Raw genomic sequence first — 25,066 nt, forward strand, 5'->3', positions numbered from 1 at the left:
GTGCGCGAGGGTGAGAATCGACCAATGGGGTCGGCGCTGGACGGGAACGTCTCTCTTATTGGACAGAGGACGACACTCGCCACCAATCACATACCCGCTTGAGGATTCCGCCATCGGGTGTTTTTTTGCGTCACCCTGTGCTCAATCTGTCATCCAGCCACCAGGGCGCATGCGCAGTTTGACAAAACGTCGATTAGCCAATAAGGCGCACTGTTTGGAGGGCTGGAACATTCTGTGCCCGCCTTCTTGTCTGACAGGTCTCTGTTGCAATCGCATTGTGCTTAGTGTGCGAGTGTGCGTGATTGACATCAAACGGCCCAATGAGGAACGGCTGGATGAAACTTTAACGAACGTAGAGATTTGACCGTCCAATCCTAGTGTAGAAACAAGGCGGGACTTAGCGTTACCAAGGCATGTCTTGGGTCAGGTATAAAGGGAATAACATGGTGTCCCAGTGGCTGTTTATGTTTACTTAAAGAACCGATTCGAAAGGGCGTTTTTTGCAAGACACCACGATGTTTTTGTAGTTCCACAGTTTCTTTTTCACTTTGAACTTTTTTTTACGTTAAGATTTACAAGACCAGTGGCATGTAAATCTGATACTTCACTAATGTGCCAGTCTTACAAATGGAAAGGGGGCTTCACTTTGGAAACGTGAGCATTTCCCTGGTGCTCCTGCTGTTGCTGAAAGTGCTCACTGGATTCGGAACCACGCAAGCTCAGGGCTCAGCCATCGGGGGGGAGCCGCGGTCCCTCGCCCGGGCTTCAGGCGTCACCTCGGAGGAAGATGGTGCGAGAGCCATGGAGCGGGGCTTGGAGAACGTCCGGTCCCCGGCCATCGTAGCAGACGTCACCGTGGAGGACGACGAGAACGGGCCGGCGGGGGAGGCCGACGAACCGTCGGGAGAAAGTAACGGAAACTTCCAACCGTCAAGGTAACGTTTCTCTCTCCCTTCAAACGTGTCTTGATACGCGTGACGTTGACTGTCAGCGGACGAACAGCGAGCATCGGGCCGGTTGCAGCTTTTACAACAGTAAGTTGTTTATCCAACAAGACTAACTAACGCTAAATGGAGAAAAAAAAAAGTGTTTTTTTTATTCAACCGGCTGACGTTAGCTGACGTTCGGTAAACTAGTCCCGGTGTTGAGGCAGCAACTCTTTGACACTGTGCGTTTTGACATGCTAATGTATCCCTCCGCTCCAAACTTGTTGTGGTTGCGCTTCGGTCTCTGTAACGCGTCTCATCTCCGCTAATATGCTCATATTTCTTATGAAAATACACGTTAAGCTCCCATCGAAATGGTGGAGCGCACGCACAAAAGAGCACAGTGAGAGACGGAGTGTGACATCGTGTCACATTGTGTTTTTGAGTAAAGTTTGAATGGAAATCTTGTGAAAAGTTGACCGGAACTAGTTAGTTGTGAATAAATTACACGTGGTTGGTTTTATATACGCGTCACAGCGTTGTTAAAAGTTAGTTTTTACGAATTAACTACACGCTGTTCCTTCGTCCTGGCATGTTGGGGCTAAACACCGTGTGTGTTTGAGTAGTGGGGCGACGTGTTCCGGCGCGACACGTAACGAACTGATTCGTCTAGCTTGTCGGTTTGGTACAAGTGACGTCACTCATCGGGCTCGCGCTCCGCGGGCTCGATGAGTCCGCTCGTCTGAAGAGGTCCAGAAGTGCAGTTTGTTTATAACGTGTTTTTGTTAAACTTAACACGTTTCTAACGTGTTGTTGTTGTTGTTGCTGCTGTCAGACTCCACCCGCCAGCATCCACTCAGGACGCAGCGCCTCTCAGCTGAGAAAAGTCAAGTGATAAAGCAGTCGTCTACTTTAATTAACCACAGAGCTTTTGGCGATTAGAAAAATACGTTATTTGTGGCAAAACTACTGGAAGGAATCGGTTCGTGTGCTGGGATCTGTTGTTATTTAACAAAGTAGAAAGTATTAAGTGGAGTCGCTTTTTGTTTTAATATAGATATTATTGACCTAAATGGGGATGTGTGAATGGACTTGAACGCCAATCAGTTTCATTATAAATGGGGGGGCGCTGGGCAGGTGACAGGTGCTCCACCACTCCGGTACCAACAGCACAAATTAAACACGACAAGTGCATGTTAATATTTCATGACTGCCATGCAACGGCATGTCGCTGAGAAAAAAACTCCCCAGGATCCTGTCAGTCAAAAAGTTTTGCGGCCCTGCACAGATTTCAGGTCTGCGAACCGCGTCAGACCCGCCGCTGCGGTGAGAGGCAGTTCTTGGCGCAGTGGGAAGGGCAATTGATTTAGTCTTCCCTGGTAAACAGCAGGTTTTTGACGCCCACCTTAGATGTTTGGCGCAGTGTGTTCACCCCGACGTTCCCTCTCTTTGCCACGTTTTTTTTTTTTTTCCTTCTTCTGTTTTTCTGTGGCAGGACCGTTACAGACAGGCTGCGATCCAGCTTCTACGTTCAGTCTTGGTCCGCTGCATGTTCTTCGTAGAAGCACATCATCTCCTAAATTATTCTCTGTGTAGTTTCATATACGTGCCAGTCGCTCGGCCGGTCGGAAGGCTGAAAACATTGTTAAAGTCCAACCTTTTTTTTTTCAACGTTTTTCTGCTTAATATCAAAACTCGCTCCTGTAGTTCCTTGGTTTGAAAAAAGAAAGAACCAAGCAGCCTGATTCCCCATTTTCAGTCACTTAGTTTTAATCTCGCAGCCTCACCTAGTTGTTGTTACTGCATCACCTCCCAGACCTACCAGGACAGGAGCGATGTGTCTCCGCAGTGTGGCGGACTTGAATGAGGAGACTGCTCCTGCCTCGGGGACACGATCAGCGTTCCTCGTCCTCCCGGTGCCGGTCGCGCCCGGGCCACTGCTCGCTCTCGGTGCCTCCACGGCGATCCCCAAACACAAAGCCCCGCGCGTCTCTTTCTGTTGCCTTTTTCTTCTCACTTTGTGTGTACGGCTTTCTCTCCTCGTGCTCTTTCTCCCACAAAGACCCGCATTTGTCTTCCGTCACGTATTGGCTTTGGTCCGTCTTATACCGATCGCATTTGTCATTTTTTTTTGTATAAGCCTCCAAGTACATTGAACCTCATCTCTGAACCTAGTGCTGAATTTACACATCATCCCATAACAAACAGTGAACACCGATGTGTTGAAGTCAACAAGATAAACAATTTACAAAGTAGCTCGGGAGGCAGATACAGGAAGACCGAACAGGTGAATTATTCATTCGACAGCCTGTCTGTAAAACAACAACATATGTTAAAGATGACAGCTTTTGCTGCGATAATAATGACCTCATAATATAATAATGCTCATACTAATGAAGGTTTTCTTTGTAACTCGTGTCACAACACAGTAAGACCTGCGATCGCATCCTGTCTGTCTGGGTGTCTTTGTTGAAGCCGGTCTCTCTCTAGCATTAAATCGGTGTCTCTCTCTTGTTTCTTCCCTGATGCTCTCCCTTACCTTCACAAATACATGTTGCTTTTTACTGCCACCCCTTGAGTGCTCTTCTCCACGCTCTGTTTCCATCCATCTGTCAAGAGATTTGCCGTTGAACTTTACAAATGCCACACAAAACAGAACGCGGTTTTAGGTTTGTTTCACTCCGAATGGGCTCATTCTAAACAGAAACAGAAGATTTAAAAAGGGAAAAGATGTCTGTGAAGCGTGGTTTAACAAACGCCGTGGTGATGGAATGTCCAGCTTCTAATTAGGCCAGTTTTTTGGAGACTCGTCTCCATCTGCTTCGTGACCTTTTAATGCTTTTACCTGCAGCCGCTGCTGCTCTGCATGTCAAACAGATGAGGGCCTGTGGTGATAATAACAACAATAAAGCACCTCTGATCAACTTTACACGCTCGCCATTTCAACCACGAAGAAACAAGAGCCATGACTTCCTTCAGGACACATGAACCTTCACCTCTGGAAGGGTTACCGGTGCGTTGTGACGCTCGCCGGATGTCTTTGTGCTTTAAAGAGAATCGGCCTCCAGCAGAACTGTGTTTGGAGAGCAGGGCTTCAAACACAGCTTGAAAACCAGTCTACGCTCACCCGTCATATCTTTAAAAGTTTCTGCCAGTTGATCTTTTTCTTTTTTTTCATCCCCTGCTGCACCCTGTAATCTATAAATATTCCAGGTGTTGACTTTGATCCAGCCTTCAGTTTGTGACGAAAAGCTGTGTCTGCTGTCGTCTATACGTTACAACCTCTGCTGCTCTGGGGACTGGATGTTTACATCTGTCTCGGCGCATGTATGCGTGTGTTTGTGTGAGAGTGTGTGTGAGTGTGCGTGTGTGTGTGTGTGCGTGTGTGAGAGAGAGCGAGAGAATCATGCATGTGACGGAGCTGCCAGGTTTGATGCCTCCGTCAGGGGGCCTCCGGGGCCTTAGGGAGCACTCGGAGGTGAGAAGAGCGAGGACGGTGGCTTTGTTTGAACCTGCTACCCCCATTGCCCCCCCCCTCCTCCTCCACACACACACACACACACACACACACACACCTTCCTCAGGGCCCTGTAGCGGCAACAGCTCTTCTGGGCCGCCGCGCTCGCCGGCTGGCTCCCACCAGCCTACTGCTTAGCAACAGCCAATCCGCCGAGCCGGGCGACTTGTCGGCCAATTGCATGGGAGAGACGGGCTAGTGCTCTGAATTTGAGTTGGCCACATGGGTCTGTCTATAGTTAGGTAAAGCAAGGGGAGGGGGGGGGGGGTCCTTTTGAGGGGGACAGTTCGTTTCCTTGTTTTTTCTCTTCTTTTTTTTGTTTCGGTAGTCCGATTGATGTAACCAGGGAGATGTTGTGGGTTTTATTAATAGAACCTGTCCCCAGAATAACAGGTCAAGATGAAAATGAGTGAACTTTTAATTGAGCACTCTGAGCCCGGTTGTTGGAACTCTGCAAAGCTGCTTTACGTTGGAGAGGAAACTTCAAACAAAGCTTAAATAATCTCTTTTAACCCGTTTTCTCCTTTTTGTCTTTTCTCCATGTAACCCTGGTTTTATCCGTCTCTGGTGCTGTTTGCCTGTCATCACGTTAAAGTGGTCGTGTAGTGTGCACACTGTGTCACTGACGTCCACCCACTTAATGGAACGCGTCTCTTAAAGCCTACCAGTACGAACACAAGTAATTACCCGTTCGGCATTAATGACATAATTGTTTTGAAATGTCGTCAAGAGGAATGCGTTTATGAGGTCGGCAGGGCCCGTCCTGCAGCACTGCAGTATGGGTGGGGCACCGGCAGATAGGTGGGATACTGAGAGGGAGGGAGGGAGGGGAGGATGAAAACAAGAGTTAGCTGCTGGTTTGCAGGGCCATGCTGTCTTGTTTTCACTCTCGGTGGCTCCTCACTGCTTAGCAACAACGAATCAGATCCTCGGATCGGAGCTGCGGCCCGGCCAATCAGCCGGCAGGAGCGTGGCGCCACAGAGTTTGGATTCTACCACGTGTGAGAGCTCACTTATAGAGCGAGTGAGTGAGAGAGGGTAACGGCAATGCTTTTTAACGCTGTGTGTGTGTGTTTTGTTCTGGAGGTGTTTTTTTTTTTAAACCACACCCTTTGCTCTGCGCTGCGGTGGTCTGCTGCAGAGACCCTGATGGATGTGACGTCCTTATTTACTGCACATCCTCATTAGTATGGCGTTCACCGCTTTACAGACGTCTCCTTTAACAGGTTTAGAATCCAGGTGTTGCTGTGTCATCTGGGATTTTAGGTCTATTTAATCTAGTTCATTCATTTATATGAGGCATTGTTAGGAACATATTCATATTTACCAAACGAAAAGGACCTGGATCTGGTTTCATGCTGTGTTGTGCCTGCGGGATTAGATTACTACAATTACTACACGTATCTGATTTGAAAACTTGCTCTCTGTGTAACCAAGCTAATTCTGTTTTTACATATTTAAGTGCAATGATTCAGAAAAATCAGGTTAAAGGAACGCACTTCACCTTACCCCCCCCCTCCCTCACCCCACTTTGCGCTGGTGCAGTTGCTGGTGCAGTTGCTGGTGCAGTTGTTGGTCCTGGGTGCGGCCGGCTTGCAGCTGCATCCATAACTTTTCTCCCCACGTGCTCCCCATGCTCTCGTATTTTTGTTCAGCCTTTCTGTGGCAGAACTCCGCTCCGCAGCATGCAGCCCAGGCTGCTTGCCGTTGCATGGTTACAGACACCTCCGCCCGCTATTGGCTCAGCGTCTGCAGAGCCGCCCACCCGTTGGCTGTGTGCGGAGAGAAAAACAGCGCCGCCATTGGCGGCCCGGGCAGCGCAGGGCTGTTGCTATTGGTCCGTCTCCTCGGCTCCCGCTCCTTGGAGACTTGTTCTGTGTAAACATCCTGGTTGCTTCCTTCAATGGAGTGTGTTTATCGGCAGCCCGGCTGTGTGTGTGTGTGTGTGTGTGTGTGTGTGTGTGTGTGTGTGTGTGTGTGTGTGTGTGTGTGTGTGTGTGTGTGTGTGTGTGTGTGTGTGTGTGTGTGTGTGTGTGTGTGTGTGTGTGTGTGTGTGTGTGTGTGTGTGTGTGTGTGTGTGTGTGTGTGTGTGTGTGTGTGTGTGTGTGTGTGTGTGTGAGGGCAGAGAGTCTGGTGAGAGCGATGCTAATTGGCTCCCTGCTCCTCCACACGCTTTGTGATAGAAGAAGCGTCTCATCACGACACTTTGACAGGCGAAGGCCGCTAACAGCCTCGCCGCTCTGCTCTCGGCCTCTTTCTCCACGCCAGCGACTTCCTCGGCGCCGCCGTCGGCTGCCCGTCGCAGTCGCCGGCTGCGGCCCCTCAGGCTCCGTGTCGTCCCTTTGGTGGCGGGCAGAGCAGCGGGGTCTCGGGGGCCCAGACAAGGGAAAAAAAAATTGCCTCAAGTTGTAAATGTTACAGCAGGGCTGTTTGTTTTGTTCCAGTGGTTTTTATCGTTCGCTTTATTGCTATTTTTATCGCTACTCCCTTTCCCTCCTCCACTGCTCGCCTTCCCCATTACCATCATGATACCTTAAGTTGCAGAGTCCCCCCCCCCTCATCTCGACCCTCTTCTCTGCTCCATCTTATCCTTCATCTGCAGTACAAAGAGGGCACAAAAGCCTTTGATCTCCTCCTCGCTCTCCTTCTATCTGTAATGTCGAACCCGATGCTCTCAGTGACTTCTCACTCACTTTTACATTCACAGCATCTCTCACAATGAGGGGGGGGGGGGGGGGGGGCAACCGAGCAAAGGCCGCCAAAAGCTTCCACCCTCTCACAGAGCCGACTGCTTAGCAACAGCCAATCAGACTTATATTTTTGGCAGCCAATGCAGAGTGCGAGTGCTGCCTTCAGCGCTGCGTTTCCATTGGTGGCTGAGAGGAAAAACAATGTTTTTTTCTCAGTATTCTGCACCGGGTGCGAGCGGCGAGGCTGATAATGCTCGGAGCTGATTCCGGGAGATAATCTTGGCTTTGATGGGGCTGAAAGACACATGGCTCATTATTGTTAAGTGATTCCATTTGCATTTTTATGCAAAACTCCCAGATCCGAAACAACTAGCTGATCCCGATCAGTGGAGCTTAATTCCCTGTGATCGTCTCTACAGCAAAACAAAAGAGAAACCTTCCTGAGATTGATTGGCGCGCGCGGAAAGAATCCATCTCCTAGTTGTCCTCCGGCCCAAACACTCTCCAACGCGCTCCTTCCCCTTCGAGCCTGAAGAGCGTTCGATAGCTCGGATCAATGAGGGATTACAGCTAGTCGCTACCCATTCACCTGCTCCGTGGTTAACGCCCCCCCCCCCATGCGCCTAAAATAAAGATGCTCTTCTCTTCATTTGCCCCTGGGTGAGTGTGAGTGTTTTTCAGTCTGAGACGTGAAAGCGGAAAAGTGTAACCGTGCGTCTTCCCTCAGCAACTGCTGTCTAGGTGTCCTCGAGGGACGCAGTTGAACCTCCATGTGTCCCGGCGGAGGGAAGCCGGTCGGGGCCCAGCTGGGCGGATGCGTGACGTTTGTTAAATAAAGCTAAAAGCCCCGTTGACAGCATTTCCTCTAGACAGATACAAATCAATAGAGCCCCAACTCCCCCACCCTACCAAGAGCTCAGAACATGATTGACAGGCAATGCGGCAGAAGCCTCAAGAGTCACGGGAGGGGCGCGGTTGGATGTCTCCATTCAAGGTCGGTACTTCAGCCCGGAGTAACTGAGCCAGAGAGGTGAACTTTGAACAAATCCTGCTGTGAGGGCACATGGAGAGGAATACGAGTCGTAGTCCACTGCTGATGGAGAAACCCCCCCCCATCATATCCAACAAGGATCAAAGGGAATCTATACACGGTTTGGTTTTCCAATATTTGTGAACATTCATTTTGTGCCAAAGCCGAGACATGAATGTCCCCAAACGAATCCCCGGACTCAGAATAAGAGACGACGCATAAAACATTTCCTTGCGGTTTTACAAGTAAATGATTCTAATTTTTTTGGCAGTATTAACCGTTTAAATCAAATAACGGCATCCGTGTAAAGTGCCCCGGTGGGCTCTGAGCAGAGATCCGTTTCTCTCTGCAGAGCTGAGGTGCAACAAACCAATAAAGTCCACGTTTTTAAAATGATCACACGTTGGTGTGTCCTATGGAAATAAGTTTCCGTGCTCCGGAGGGCTGGTCAGGTTTAATAACCTTTAATCACCATCATGACGGGATGGGGGTTGTCATGGCACAGGTGTGCTGTTGGCTGCGGTTGAAGGTCAGCCTTCCTGCCCAGTAAGGGTTGAGGACCAGAAGGTAAAGGCAACATCTGCACCACCACTTAACATTCCTCGCCCTCTACTGTCTCGTCTTTGACTGCGTGACATGCAAACCCTCAGTGGGGAGACGGGGCAGGTCTGGCGCCAGCGCCCGTGTGTACAGCTGGAAATGGCGTTCACCAGTACTCGTGTGCTGAAGTCTGTGTGTGTGTGTTCTGTCCCGCAGGTCTCTGGTGATCATCAGCACCCTGGACGGCCGGATCTCTGCTCTGGACCCTCACAACCAGGGCAGGAAGCAGTGGGACCTGGATGTCTCCTCGGGGGGCCTGGTGTCGTCCAGCCTCAGCAAACCTGAGGTACGCCGGCCTCCGCATGACGTTAACGCCGTACAGATCGGTGCCCCTTTTGTCCGTTTACCGGTTAGGACAAGGGCAGCACACCTTGGACGTGCGCTCTGCATTGATGGCATGTTTAGAATATTTCCCCTGATTAATCTCGCCTTGAGTCGGTGTTTACGATGTGGAACGAAAGCTGTTATCTGCGCCTCTCGCCGAGGCCACAACACCCTAATTTGACTTGGCAGAAGACGGCGGCAGCTCGCGCTCCTCGCGCGGCAACCACAGTACAAACAGACTAGCAGGAAACTGCTGTTTTTTCAATGGAGTCTGGTGGCGTTGGCAAGTGCATAGATGGTACAAAAGCTTAATTTCCCTGCAATGTAAAGCTGTGAAAGGCTTTAAATGGTATAGTACACTTAAACCGGTGTAGATTATTTCCTTTATGTATTTTTGCCGACCCCGTGCACAGCAGTTCATTGCTTTGCTCTGTTACTACTAAGTACCTCATCCAAGCCCCGAGCCTTCCCTTTAGTCCTTAAACATGACGCTGTCCAGCTGATCAACACGTACCGGTGGATGAAAAAGCCAATTTCCACGGTCACGCCATGTCGGTGTTGTCGGTCCCATCTCCAAACAAACTCTGGCCCTTCTGGCTTTCTTTGTGTACACCGTGAGACCAATAATTCAACAGTCAACCAAGGGTTGCTGTTGCTCACATGTAATCTACACGCACACACACACAATGCACAGCAGATTTACTGTACACCCCCACATGCATCTGAGGAGTTGTTGCCTGGAGGATGAGCCTCTTTGTTGACTGTGCTGGTTCACACGTCTCTGCATGCAGAAGCTGAAGGCGGCCGACCCGACGCGCCGCTACAGACGAGCTCACGGTTCACTTTGATGTGGACTCGCTGCGTGTGGGGGTTTTGCCTCGGGGGGGGGAAAAAGCCTTGGATACTAACAAGTGGGCTCTGGGTGGCGGGTGAGATCGGTTTAATGTCGGTCTGCTGGTGCTGGCGAGGCGTGTTTGAGTGTAATGAACTCTGTGGCTCTGCAATCACAACGTGTTCCTGCTTCATTCGCCTGGCGGAACAATAACAACGCTAACTACATCCACTTCATGACGTCTAACACGTTACGACAGGGGGCTCTGCTTTGGATTGCTTGGAATCCAAAGTCTTGGTTCGTTTTTACCACAGGGGGGTAAACACAGAACAACAAACTCGGAGCGTTTGATTCCCACCTAATCTCTGCTAAATGAATTTGAGTGTTTCAAATGATTTTTTTTTAAAAGGGTCCAGTTGATCCACAACAAGCAGGCTGGCTGGGGTTGATTCCAGCCCCCCACCCGACCCCCCGTGTGCAGGATGAGCAGTTTGAAGATGGATGGATGGTTGTGCTTTAGGGAACCGTTAATCAAGTATAAATGTGATTTATGGGGCCTCGTTAATCCAGGTGTTGGCTTCCTCTTGCCAGAGTGTCCCGTTACATAGAAACTGTACCACTGTAATCTAATTTTACCAGTTGTATCATACTAATAATATTAGTGTGGCCTATAAATATGTGGAAAGGCTTGGTTCACACGCAATAAATGGACCTCAAAAGGGGATCTGTAGTTCACAGTTGGAATGTGGACCTTCTGAAGGAGCGTTGGAGCTCCGTGTCAGCGAGTCAAACTTCCTTCAGGATGGTAAATGGTTCAGAAGTGTTTGAGATAATAACAGCATATGAGAATTAATGAGCCTTTTTGAGTGTGTTTTCTGGGGCCCTCTAGGGTTCTGCGGTGGAGAACCCCCTGAAGGTTCCTCCGAGCACTGTGAGTCCACACAGACCGAGCGCCATTCGCTCCTCTCGATGCCTCGGAATGTAAATTTGACCTTGAATAACAAAGTTGCGAACCCGCTGCACCAAATTACCAGAGATCACGCTCGCTATGTGGGAAGTGCAGATTTCCATAGCGCCGAAGGGGGGGGGGGGCATGATTCTACACGCTCAGATGAAAGTCTTCAGCCTGCTTATTAATCACATTCATTCAACGGCTCAAAGGAAAATCAACTTTCTGTTGAGCCGAAAGCCAGGCGGTTTGTGTGTGTGTGTGTGTGTGTGTGTGTGTCCTTCCTCTATCAGTGTGTTTTCACCTGTTGATGTTCGGCTCAGAACCCGATGACTCGCTGTGACGTTTGTTACGGTTCCCAGGGTTCACTGCTGTGTGTGTGTGTGTTTTACTCATGTATTTCATGTACGTTTCCCGCTCTGCCCTTTGCAACCTGCTATGCCTGTCGACTCTGTTTGCATGTGTGGGTGTGGGAGTTGAAGGGGGGGGGGGGGGGGGGGTCCTAACACCTCCAACGCCTCCTCAGCGCTCATGCAGCGGTTTCATTGGTGCATGTAGGGTCCCTGAGACAGCAGTCTGCTCAGTGATTAGAGGCTGGGGGGGTCTGTCGGCGTGCCATTGGCTGCCCCCCACGCTGCTGTGTGTGTTTGTGTTGCTCCTTTTTTATGTCTCTATTTATTTATTTTTTGAAATGAGGGACGGCGGAGCCACAAACCGCATTGTCTGCAGAAAAAGAGCCAGGAGCATTAGAGGAGGGGGGGCAGGGGGGGTCTGTGCCAACGTGGAGTGAGTCATGCTGGGGGGCATTAAAGGGATGAAGAACCGGGCGGGAGGTTGGGTGATTAGGGGGGAGGTGAGGTAATGCCTCAGACCAGAGATGATGTCATCACGTAACAGACAATACACACACACACACACACTCTCCTCTGCCGGCATGCGGTCTAAATGAATGAAGGATGAAGCGCTCCATTGATCACCGAGCGCTACACGATGGATAGCCGCGCTGTGACCAGCGATCATTCTTCCGGCGCGCCGAAGGAAATGAAGAAAGGGAAGACGGGAGATATTTCTGGCACAAAGTCGATCTTTGTTTCGGGCCGTGCAGCTTTTATTTTGGTGTTTCTTCAGGAGGTGGGGGCTAACCCAGCAGCATCCCCTTAGCTCTCTCTGTCTCTGGGCGCCGTCCCGTTGGGCCGCCGCTGTTTGACGGGATCACTGGAGCGTCGGTAGCAACACAAACACACTCGGAACCCCCATCCTAGACGTGTCCTCATACAGTATAGTAGCCCGAAGCCCCCCCCACAGTGAAGGCCTAACCTCACGCTCCCTGCAGCCGCAGTGATGGCGGATCCATCTGTGAGAAAAGGGCCTGTGAAGACGTGAAGGGGTCCGAGTTAAAGCGCATAAAACATTCACAGGCGGTGGGAATTGAGAGCAGAGAGACACAAGGAGGAGGAAAGCGTTATGTGCTGAGCAGTCAGTATTTTTTAATCACTGAGAATATTTTATGTAAGTGGCTCTTTTGAATCTTCAGTTTTGTTTCCATTTCATGTGTTTTCAAAACATTGCAAAAAGTGTGAAAAACAGACCAGTTTGAACCAAGGATAATTTATACAGAGCGAGAAGACAACCACAGTTAAAAATATAGATTAGAGGTTGGTCATAATTTATACATGGCTCACCAAAGAATACCTTTAATTTGCTTTGATGTTTGTTGTTGTTTTTATTAATTAATTCAAGGACTTTCCTCAAACTGTTTCTTTCTGTAATAATTAATAATTAACAAATTTCCATTTTAATGAAACACATTTTCTTGCTCGATGACGTGTGTACTAAATAAACAAGTCAATCTACCCATCAGTTGGAAACGATTAACTTCTCTATGTCAAATAAAATCACATAGAATATTCTAAATGAATACCCATCAGGTTAAATGTCACTTTGGTTTATAAATGTAGACACTCAGTCGATGGGGCAAGTGGTAAAAAAACCGATGAAACACACGGTTTCGTCCGGCGCTGATGAAAGTGATGACGAAGGAGTGAGACATCTTGCTTCCTCGTCCATTCAGCGCCAATCGGACATTTGAGTTATTCTGGGGAAAAAAGTTAAGGTGCCAAATCTTAAATGCGTTCTACAGTTTTCTGCAAGTTTGGGAACAAAAGAACGTTTCTTGTGTTGGACAAATAGATCGACGGCCCCCCTGCCCATAAAGCATCAGCGTAGACCCGGGAGTGGATTACTCCACTGGACACAGCTGGGTGGGGGGCGTTGGACCGTTTGACACCACTATGATTTCTTCACCTTTGACAACTCTGTTTGTTTTTCCTCTGTTTCACAACGTGCCGATCCGAGCGTTTTTTAGGCCACGCGATGGGGGGGTGGAACCCCGAGTGTATGGAAGCCTGTGGGCGAGTAGCAGAGACCCTGAGGTCAGGACACTTTACTGGATCAGGGACATGGATTAAGACATCAGGAGCAGTGTGACTCATCCACAGCTCTGAGAAGCCCCCCATCCCCCAGCCATACCAGCATGGTGTGATGCAGGGGGGGTTAAGCCTTGTCTGCTTGTTATAGTTATCTTATATTGTGTATATAGTATAATTATTTTCCCCATTAGTTTATTTTCTGTTGCTTCCAGTGCTGCTTGTTCTAAAGAAAGCTTTTATCCAATCAGAGAGGTCCTCCATATTATTTCAACCAATCAGATCTTTAGTTTGACATGTTGGGCGTATCCTTATAAGGTCATTCAACTGTAGTAAGACATCACTCCCTGTGATGGTCAGATGGTTAACCCCTCCTCCCTTCTCCTGCTACATTTATCCTCATGTTGTCTCCAAACCCCTTCCCTCTAAAAGATGACATCACCTCTGCTGTGCAGTAAATCATCCTCTCACACGCTTGGCTTTTTAATCCACACAGGAACTACGCCGACTTTCAATCTTGATTTGTTAGACTGGTTGATGTGGGAGTGCTAATTTGTCTAAATGGTTGAACTGATTTTCTGTCCCTGAAAAGTTTGTAGAGTGAGTCTCACGTGGACGTCACGTATTCTTGATGACGTTCTTTGATAGTGACCGAGAACAATGACTCCTACGGCCACTGACGAGCTAAAGCTTTGGAGGCTGAATCAGGATTAGGGCTCAGGTTTGCATGATGTCATTGTCGCCGGTCCCCCTGCAGTCAGCACCTAATGACACACACACACACACACAGATGCAAATCCTCCGAGGTCGCACACTGTTGGACAGATCCAGGTTAATTACTCCTCCATGTAGCCGGTGGATGGAGTCCAAGTGTGACTCACTAACTGTAAAATATATTCCAGGAGCTCTGATGTGCATGAAGAGACGAGTGTTAAACCATTTCTTCGAATATGTCCAGGCTGAAAGCTTCAGGGCCCCATACTGATATTTCAGGGGACCCCTGCATTGCCGTTCGATCGCTGTGAGGCCGTTCGAGTGACGTCTTTTGTTAATCCTCTCAAAGTTCAGGTTCAGTTAATCCGACATTGGCAACGTTTAGAACGAACCCGTTTGTTCCTGCAGGTGTTTGGCAATAAGATGGTCATCCCTTCACTGGACGGGGCCTTGTTCCAGTGGAACCGGGACAGGGAGACTATGGAGGCCGTGCCTTTCAGCGTGGAGTCCCTGCTGGATTCCTCCTACCGCATCGGGGAGGACACCGTGCTGGTTGGGGGGAAATCTCTCACTACCTACGGCCTGGGGGCCTACAGCGGCAAGGTCAGCGAACCCGCCAACTCCAATCCGCACACGTCGCGCAATGCAAACAAGAAAATTGCATAAAGCGCCGAGATTGTTTTTGGGGAGCTTGTTTCTCGCCACATGAAAACAGTGTAACGACCCCCTTCTGTTTGCCTCAGCTTCGGTACATCTGCTCGGCGGGGGGCTGCAGCAGCTGGGGGGACGAGGAGATGGAGGCCGAAGACGTGCTCCTGCTGCAGAGGACGCAGAAGACCGTGCGAGCCATCCGGCCGCGCTCAGGGATGGAGAAGTGAGATTTATTCCACCGGCCCGTCGGTGTCTGTCACTTTGAGTCATGTGACTCAGAATGAACTCCTGTATTTAAAACCGACAATCTGATGTTTGTGCCCTCAGTGAGACCATCCGTCCCAACTTTTGTAATCCGTCTTTGTTCTAGGTGGAACTTCAGCGTCGGGAACTTTGAGCTGAAGCTCCTTCCCGAGACGCAGTCCGGCATGAACTTCCTGGAGGGGGAGGTGGCAAACGGCGAGGCCCGGCGGGAGAGCCAGCGGGTCATCGTGGGCGAACCAAAAGAGAGAGGGCAGACGGAGAACCAGCAGAACCACAATCTGGACCTGGTGATCAAGGTGTCAGTTCCCGACTGGAAGGTCATGGCCTTCAGCACGGCGCCGCATGGACAGCTGGTCTGGGAACGCCAGGTAGGGCCGCCATAAGCGTAGTTCGGTGGCGTGTTTCAGCCGCCTGATTGCTCGAAGTTGAGTTAACTCGATGAAGAGTACCTCCTCATTCTGCACCGCCTGTGTCGTGTAGTTCTGCACACCCATCGCTTCGGCGTGGCTGGTGGGCGGGGGCAAAGTCACACCCATCGCCCTGTTCGACGACAACGCCTACAGCAACCAGTCGGAGACCGACGAGGAGGAGGAGGAGGAGGACGACGACGACTCCTCCCACAACGCCAGAGGAGCAGAAGAGTCCAGTGTTTACCTTGGTAAATGAACACTGCAGCACGAACCCTCCTTGAGTTTCATTCGGCCCCCCAGTGAACGTGGAACACGTCTCTCCTCTTGGTTCCATCAGGGATGTACCAGGGACAGCTCTACCTCCAGTCCTCAGTGAGGATCAGCCAAAAGTTCCCCACCAAAGCGATCGGATCGTTGAAGGACGTCATTCCACTACCCACAGTCAAGTGGAAGCCTTTAGTCCGTGAGTCCACGCCTCCTTTTGTCTAATCAACCCAGCAGGCTTCATTAGCATAGCATAGTCAGACCGAATATTAATTAGCAGCCTTTTGGGCTCGTTTTCCTGCTGCTCAGATCTTCGTCTTCGTTCCCATTATTGTGTGATTTGATCTCGCGATTGTTGTTCTGACGCTTTTCCCTCTCGTCCCTGACACAGATTCCCCGTCTCGGACACCGGCCCTGGTCGGCTCTGATGAATTTGACAAGTGTCTGAACAATGACAAGTTCTCCCATGAAGAATACAGCAACGGAGCCCTGTCCATCCTCCAGTATCCATATGGTGAGGTCCTGACACGGGACACCGGGACATAAAACACCACAGTCAAGTCACGCGCACAAAGCAAATTGTCCGAGACTGACGCAAAAAATGAACGTCGCCCCACTGATGGATCTTTTTCTTCTCCGTAGACAACGGCTACTTCTTCCCCTACAGCAAGCTGTACCGGGAGAAACGCAACAGCGCCGTCAGCCTGATAAAGGAGAGCGGGGCGGGGGCGGAGAGTCGCCGGAGGAAGGACCCCGTGCTGCTGCTGCCCTGGTGGAAGGAGATCCTCGGCACCATCGTCTTCTGCATCGCCGCCACCACCTACATCGTGCGCAAGTTCTTCCACCCTCCGGCCCAGGTGGCCTACGTGAGGGTAAGACCAGCAGCCTGCAGCGGCAATAACACGATTATAACGGTTTTTAAGCGTCGCAGTTCAAAAAGGATGTATGGAGATGATGCTCTTAGAGAAAATAATACAATTCATACCTTTTCAAAGAAGATTGAGGAAGTTGTGTCTTTTTGAGAATTATATTTGACCTTTAACGAGAGATTGCCATAAATTGGGCTGAATGTTACCAAATTGCAAATTGTGATTTCCCTTCTTTGAATATTATCCCCTCTGTTGTCTCTTGTAGTCATGACTCTATTCTGTATTCCTCATCAAACATTGAGAGGTCAAGCAGTTAACATACCAGTCAAAAGTTTAGTTTTTTTCTAATTGAAGGAGAAAGTGTGACCAAACTCTTTTTTTAGTTCATTACTATTCACTGATATTTCATAGCAGAGGTTCAAGGTTTGCCTACTGTTATATTTTCAACATTTCCATTTCTTTTCCGACCTCCTTCTGTCCTTCAAAGCAACGGAAAGAGTCGGAGACACAGTGCCAGACAGACTGCAAGTTTGACCTTGAGGTTGTGGAATCCAAAGAGCCGGTTGCTATGGAGACCCGCTCCAGCGAATATGTGTCCAGGTACATGATTGTTAACACACAGGGAAGCTGCTTGTAAATAGGGAATGTTTTTATCGTGACTCGGGAGAGTTTAGACAAAACGCCGCTGCTCCGCTGGGAGTTTGTTACCCTCGCGCTTCAAAGTTGCAAACGCGAGTCCCACTCTTTCAAGGTGTAGCTACAGATTCGGCACTGTTACCATGGTGACCGCTGGTCTTCCAGCCTGCCTCGATAGGACAAGGCAGAGATGGAAGATCGGCAAGTCGTAGTGCTGCATGATTGGACAACTCAGCTGTTTGCCATCAAATGAAAATGACCTTGGCCCCCGCAGACCCCACCCTACCCAGCAGCGTCTGTCACAGGGGCGCAGTGTCACGTTACATCTCGGTCAGCACATTGTCACCAGGGTTTTTTTACGTTATTGTGAACACCCCAAATATCGTCAGTAGCAAAGATTTATTGTCTTTCACAGACCTCATGTCTTCTGATGGAGTTAACATGGTTACTTTCTAGATGGATAATGCAGCCTCTTCCCCTCAAACGTGGGCAGGAATTAAAATAAAACCTGCCCCCCCCTCCCCTCCTCCACGAGCCCCCACTGCTGTCACCACTTGCACATTCTCCTCTTTTGAGCCATCCCAAAATGAAGCCCACCCCTCTCCTTTCCATTAAAGCTGCTGCTGCTGCTGCAAAACCTCACAAATCGCTATTGCCAAAGAAGTTTCCCTAAATAAATCCGGTTGCTGCTGCAGGAGCAGCTGAGGTGGGAACGAGGATCATTGGGAGGCAGATAGCGATCCGGAATCCGGGCCTGCAGCACACGTGCACACACATTTCCTAATAAGACAAGCCGCAATCCCCAGAGGAGCCTGAGAGGGGATGCTTCACCAGGGCGGAGAGCAGCGGGTCCCCGACCGGAGCCAAATAACTCCCGATATAAAATGCTTAAATGCAGACAGATGCTTATGTTTGTCCTCTTTTTTTTTTCTTTATTGAAAATGAGTACACTATAGCAATATTGATGCATTCTTTTATTTAGAAATGAGCCGGTTTAATCCTAAAAATCCCTTTTTTCAGCGCTGCACCTCTTAGTGGAGTCTGTCACTACCAAGCGACGGCCAAGAGTTTATTTTTCCGTCAGCACAACATTGGTTTAAATTTGTGTTTAGCTGTGAGTTGGTTACCTGCCGACTCGACAGCCACAGCCGGTCTTAAGAGGGATTTGGCTGGTATTTACTCCTTTACTCCTTCTATCGCTTGAGCCTCCTTGGCATTGACTGATCCCAGTGCAGAGAGGTGTGCCACAACACTGAATGACAGCCGACCCGTCTCTCTCCCCCACAGGTACCTCACCGACTTCCAGCCGGTGCAGTGCCTCGGCCGCGGGGGGTTCGGCGTCGTGTTTGAAGCCCGCAACAAAGTGGACGACTGCGACTACGCCATCAAGCGAATCCGCCTGCCCAACAGGTAGCGCTGACCCCCTTGCTCTTTCTCCGCGCTGAAGACCGAGTTACATAAGCGGCAAAACTCCCCGTTGGGTACAAATAGCAGCCGTGTTTTTATATTCGTACTGACAAGCGTGGAAAATGTAGCGTTGAGCCGACGGCAGCTCTGCATGTGTTCATCTCAGACGCCGTTGTTGACCGCTACGTCCCGCTACGCATATCAAACTGAATTATCATTTTAGCCCCGGTGTTTTGGTTGAAGTGCTTATTGAGCCCTCGGTGTATTGAGGCTGCATTGAGCTCACGCGAAGGCTGCAAAACGATGACACGGCACGGTTTGTTTTCATATAAAGCTGCTAAATTATTGTAATTCAAAGTTTTGACCTCGTGCAGAGAGCTGGCCCGTGAGAAGGTGATGCGAGAGGTGAAGGCGCTGGCCAAGCTGGAGCATCCGGGGATCATCCGCTACTTCAACGCCTGGCAGGAGAGCCCCCCCGAGGGCTGGCAGGAGGAGATGGATCAGAGGTGGCTGAAAGACGGCAGGTTGGCCCCCTTTTTTTTTTTTTGTAGTTTTTTTTTTTTGTTTCACCCTGTGACCCTCAGCAGGTCAAACGTGTTTAAACTAACTCACTGATAAAGTCGGGGAGTGTTGTAAATACTGCTGCTGACTCCGCCCACGGCTCTACGTTGCTCTGCACTTGTTTCCTTATGATAATAGTCAGTAGATTGCGGTGAGCGTCGCGGCACCAACGCTCCTTCCTCTCTTTCAGCGCCACCGACTGGCCAATGAGCTTCCTCGACCACATGGAGGCGCTGTCCGTCAAAGTCCCCGTCTCCAGCTCGGTGTCCGCGCTGCGCGGCCCCGGAGGCGACGCCATGGGTGCCTCTGCGGACGCGCGGGCCCTGCTCACCAGCAGCAGCGCCGCGGGCTTCGGCGTGGACGACGGAGACCTGTCCTTCCGCCCGCTGCTGGACCACGACAGCCCGACGTCCGAGCGGGGCAGCCGGGCGGAGCGCGACGCCTCGGACAACCCCCACTCCTTCGAGCTGTGTCCCCCGCGCGGCCCCAGCGACTGCACCTCGTCGTCCTTCGACATCGTGTTCGAGGACTCGGGCTGCGACCGGGACGCCGACGCGGACGCCGACAGTGACACCGACTCGGCCAGCCTGAGCACGACAACGGAGAAGAACAGCTCGTCTTCCTCGCGCACCAGGCAATCCGTCCCGCCCTTCTCCTGCTCCCCCCCCCGGCCGACCTCACTTATCCTGGCGCTCCCCCCAACTGACACCCAGCGAGTCCAACCTTCCCCCAAGGTCAGTCCATCACTCCCCCACCCGGCATGCGCACTACGGGTTACCACTTTTATTCCCCACTGTTGTAAACTTGTACCGGTAAGAAGAAACCTCGAAGTACAAGTTACAAATTGTTGTCTTCTTTAGTTTATAAAGTTTATACACAAGTTTATAAAGTGTACTCAGCCGCATTTTTGCAATATATTTATTGTAATTTTAACTTTTGGCCCACGGTCACATCATCTGTCATTTAGTGGGGGGAAGCTACAGATCAAAGGCATCCTATATTTTTGAATGATCCCAATGTATCTGAACCCCCCCCGCATCCTCCAGGTGTACCTGTACATCCAGATGCAGCTCTGTCGGAAGGAGAACCTGAAGGACTGGATGGCCCAGCGCTGCCTCCCCGAGCAGAGGGAGAACAGCCAATGTCTAGATATCTTCCTCCAGATTGCAGAGGCCGTCGACTTCCTGCACAGCAAGGGGCTCATGCACAGGGACCTCAAGGTGAACACACACACACACACTGTACGGGTGAGCTGCCACGGCATCATAGGATGTGGTTTACGTATATACAAGGGACGTATCAACTGATAAGCAATGCATCTGTCCTGCAGCCCTCCAACATCTTCTTCACGATGGACGACGTGGTGAAGGTGGGCGACTTCGGCCTGGTGACGGCCATGGAACAGGAGGAGGATGAGGACGAGTCGAGCGCCCTGACGCCGGCGCCGCTGCTGACCCGACACACGGGCCAGGTCGGCACCAAGCTCTACATGAGCCCGGAGCAGGTGAGCAGGAACACGAGTCCCTTGCAGAAATGTTCTCCGCAGAGCTTTAGAGCAGTGAGAATGGGATAGGATCCGATATGCTGACATGTATCTGAGGGTTTCCTTTTTGCCGGCAGCTCTCTGGAAACTCGTACTCCCACAAAGTGGACATTTACTCTCTGGGTCTGATCCTGTTTGAGCTGCTGTATCCCTTCAGGACCCAGATGGAGAGAGTGAGGGTGAGTCAGCAAAGACACGAGCACACAAGCATGTCTTCATGGTGATACTTTTCCTTTTTATTCAATCGGCTTGCTATTCCACCATAGATTACCCTCTAATTGGGCTTTTTTAACTGCCTAGCATTTATTATTATTTGTTTGTTTATTGTGATTTCCTTGTGTAATAAATGGTTACAAATAAGTCTGAAGCATTAAATAAAAGGAAGCGCTCACTAAAGACAAAAGGCAAGCAAAGCAAAAACAACTAAATCAAAGGGAAATCGTACTAATTAAAAGCAAAGCAGGATTTTATAAAGGCGTCTGTAAGCAATTTTACCCCAACCAAACTATCCGACACGAGTAAAACGGGTAATTTCTCAAATAGTTAAAGCTGAAGGAAAGAGAGACTTCCTAATGAGGCAGCTTATCTTTCTGTCTGTTGTTTTATTCATTCAATTATTCTGTTTTGTCTGAAAACTCTGTTCGCCATGCTACAACACATTAATCCAATATTCCTTTGAAGGCTCATTATTGTATGTTTTTGAACGGTGCATTTTCTCCGTGTGTGTGTGGGGGGTGAAGGTGGGGGTGAAGGTGGGGGTGAAGGTAGGGGTGGGGGCGTCTTTGTCTCTGTCTCTGTAACAAAGGGCTTAATGAGCCAGTAGCACCGCTCCCGCTCACAGGTGTTTACGTCCTCCCTTCCAGACACTGACTGAGGTGAGAGCGCTGCGCTTCCCCGAGGCTTTCTCCAAAAACAACGTGCAGGAGGTGAGTGGACGTCTGGCGCCCCCTTCTGGCTGACAACGCCAGCTGCACACGAACCGAACAACACAGTAAATGAACAAAAGTGTGACCAGCGCCACAGGTCCGGAGTGGGGAGAGTCTCATTGAGTACTCGGTCACACAGTTAATGATCCGTCCACGTTAACAATTCGCTGAGTCAAAGTCTGCTGAGCCGATCCAATTAGGACGTGTGGTTGAGTTGTTCTGCCCTCAGATGAACAGGATATACAGATAAATCTGCACACGTTTTCACACTGGACACTGGAATGTAAATATTCTGAGACTCAAATAGATATCAAACTCATTTGGAAGTGTAATCAGTCATTTTCAATAAAAAAAAAAAATTGGTTACAATTGAAACAATCCCCGTTTGAATAACCTCTAAAATATTATCTTTGGGGTGAACGACCCCCCCACGCTTTGGAGGCGGGGTCGTTCACATTACCTCATTTACCTGTTTACTTACTGTAATGAAATTAACATAATCCCTCTGCGTAATCTGTGAAATACCCTCGTCCTGTTATCCCAGTTTAGTCCTAGCTGTGTGCTATTTTAAGATGTTCTGCAGTGTGTGTGTGTGTGTTTGTGTTTGGGTGTGAAATAATATTTCATATACATTTTTCATGTAAACAAAGTCAAACAAGCTGTAGGTGAAGCAGATTGGCCTGACCGCGTTAGCGTGACCCCGTTGTCCCTCCCTCCCCGTGTGCAGCTCAGCATGGTGCGCAGCATGCTGTCGTGGAGCCCCGGCGAGCGTCCCGAGGCGGCCGAGATCACGGGGACGCCCCTCTTCCAGGAGCTGGAGCTGCCTTTCCGACCGGCCATGAGGCAGCGCTCCCGCACCTACAGCGCCTCGTCCATGGGCCGGCCCTCGCGCCAGACGTCGGCAACCTGAATGTCCCCGTGACGCAATATGAAACCCCCCCCCATCCCTCCCAGCCCCCCCCCCCAGAGGAACACCTTAGCCCCCGTGCCGTCAAACACTGCCACAGAACTTGAGAGCGACAAACGTGCAGGAAGTGTTTTCACGTGGCGACCAAGTCCTGCACAGCGACTCTTCCCGGCAAACGCGCACGCCGTCACGCATTCACGCACGCCGTCATCCACACCTTCCCAATTGGAATCACACTTTACAAGTGAAGCTCTGGAATCCTGACTTGGCTCGAGTGCTCCTTAGCGGCCGTGTGGGACGGCTGTGAGTAGCACGTGGGGTTTGTGCTAAGCTATCATCCGCGGGACATTGTAACGAATTCCCTCCGACCGACGGCCCGATGCTCCGAGGCGACGGGCCGACATGCTGAGAAGTGTTTGAAATAAGATTTGTTCACAGACACGCCGCTTGCTCCCAACATTCAGCCAGTGTTCGCTCACCCACGCTACACCTCAGGTATCGAAAACCAAGAGGACACTCCAAAGGGGCCTTTGATGCTTGATCAGCCGCCCGGCCAGTCCAGCAGTACTGGTCACTGGTACGGGCGCTCTCCGGTGTTCTCACACCCCTCTATGCCTGATTTGGGAGACCAAAAAAATCTTTTTGTTTTCCTGTGTGTTCTTTTTAAATGAGAGAAGGTGACGTATTGCGTAAGAGTTTGAGAATCCGGATCATCCGTCATACTTTGCCTTTGGAAAGCGGCCTCTGAATGAATGCCGAGCAAGTTCTTTATTTTTTATTGCATGTACCTGACGGGAAGTGAAGCGGTGAGTGTGACTTTGTTATCTTAAAGCCAGTACTTGGAAGCAGTTTCTCTTTTCTGTGTATGAATTTACACAACGACTGAGGTGCTCAATCATTTTTCCAAACGCCTCCTTTTGCTCGTGTACATAATCGAAGGGAAAACAATCTGTTTCTATCTTTTTCTTTCGTCTTTCTTAAGATATGTTCGATCAATCCTGTACATATTTTAAGGTGCCGTTGCTTGTAAATGGCTTTTTCCATGAGGCAACTGTAAGATAGTGTGAGATATTTTTTTTGGCGGGGGGGGGGGTCTCTGCCATTAGTGGATAGCTGAATGTTACAGTGTGACCTCCAGAGACGGATGACGTCGGGCGCCTCTTCTCGCTGTCGTTAGGCGTGTGGGGTACTGGGGGGGGGGCGAGCACCAGAGTAGACCCTGCAGGACCAGAGTGCCATTAGAAAGTCAGTTAAGTGTACTTTTCTCTCACAGATAACTCCATTTTTTGGGGGGGCTCTGTCCTCCAACCCCGTCCAGCTGGTTTTCCGGTGAAGCGCTACAGATACTGAGGTGTGCAGCCCTCCCGTGATCAGGAGAAATAGCATTTAGTCACGAGATGATACTGTTTTATCCCCTCGACATCGTCTGCTGGGGACCCGGACCTGATGTTGGTCATGTGATCCCCAAAAACACTGTTTAATGTACATAAGAAGTGCTGGGATTGTCACATGACCCGTTTGTAACTTCACTCACAAACTGCTAATTGTAATGTGCTTTCAATGATTGTACTTTTCTAAGAATCTTTTTCTCTTTTTTTTCTTACTTTATTTTAATAAGCCCAGTTTTTTTTCCTTTTTATTCTGCAGGGTTTTTTGATTACTGTAAAGTCTTTGCTGCGTTTTCTACAGGAAGTCAAACTGATTTTCGTTCATCCGTCCACTCAGCTCACTGAAGATGAGTCTTTCTTCTTGTAAAATGATTTTTGTTTTCTCCACCGAGTTAAAAACGGACTGTACCCCCCCCGAAGAAGCCTGGAGACCAGAAAGCAGTTCCATGAAATGGCCTGTCCTCAAGTCGGAGGGGGACATGTGAGCGCTTGCACCGCAAATTGAGACTAAAGCTGCTTTGTGAGCGACATAGTGTGGACTATTGTTACTTAAGTGCTTACAATGTACCACTTTTATGTAGAACTAATGTTAGATTTGTCAAAGGAATTCAATTATGGATCCACAGACTCTGAAATTGATTAGCTACTCTTTTGTCATTGGTTTTGTAGAAGTCACTTCCTCAGAGGATTGCGCTCTAAAGATTTGTTTGTGGAGGATTTACAGGAGACAAGGACATTTTTAACACTTACCTACAGTAAGTAGTACAGTAAATAGCCTGTCAGTTCATACCATCAAAACTTGAAACAGCATTATTGACAATAGTGTATTATATGAGGATTTAGATTTTTTTTTTTTCATTCAAAACCAAGAAAATGTGATTTATACTGTAAAGTTTTTTCATGTTTTGTTAAGTTGTGTTTGTGCCGTTTTTTCACTTCTGTCATCCAGGTATCTCTTCCAGAGGCCAGTTGATTTAAATAACCCCCCCGCCTGGATATGTAGTTGCCAGTTTTTGTGCACAAACCCCACTCTCTTGTCCATGTTGAATTGTAAATATGTTCATTTGCTTTATTTATGTTTTGATGCCGTGATCAATCCTCTTGGGGTTGGTGTTATTATGAATGGGCTTCCTGCGATGGAGCGCGTTGGAATATGATGACTTCTTACAAGTCTAAATTTAATAAACCGTTCTATACCGTTTGTACAGTTTTGTGTCCTTGGTGTGCAGTCT

General features: G+C 49.5%; 1 protein-coding gene across 1 annotated transcript; it reads left to right on the forward strand.

The window, feature by feature from the left end:
* The first annotated feature begins 229 nt into the window (after positions 1–229).
* On the forward strand, positions 230–25,035 carry eif2ak3 (eukaryotic translation initiation factor 2-alpha kinase 3). Its single transcript, XM_040199360.2, has 18 exons — positions 230–935; positions 8,920–9,049; positions 14,417–14,611; positions 14,752–14,882; positions 15,030–15,291; positions 15,404–15,581; positions 15,671–15,796; positions 15,989–16,111; positions 16,240–16,469; positions 16,954–17,066; positions 18,390–18,512; positions 18,884–19,033; positions 19,261–19,804; positions 20,117–20,290; positions 20,401–20,574; positions 20,691–20,792; positions 21,477–21,539; positions 22,267–25,035. The coding sequence occupies exons 1-18, from the start codon at positions 628–630 to the stop codon at positions 22,447–22,449; spliced, it is 3,309 nt and encodes a 1,102-aa protein (XP_040055294.2). The 5' UTR covers positions 230–627; the 3' UTR covers positions 22,450–25,035.
* The last annotated feature ends 31 nt before the right edge of the window (positions 25,036–25,066 follow it).

This window comes from Gasterosteus aculeatus, chromosome 15 (genome assembly GCF_964276395.1).
Source record: "Gasterosteus aculeatus chromosome 15, fGasAcu3.hap1.1, whole genome shotgun sequence".
Classification (NCBI taxonomy): domain Eukaryota; kingdom Metazoa; phylum Chordata; class Actinopteri; order Perciformes; family Gasterosteidae; genus Gasterosteus; species Gasterosteus aculeatus.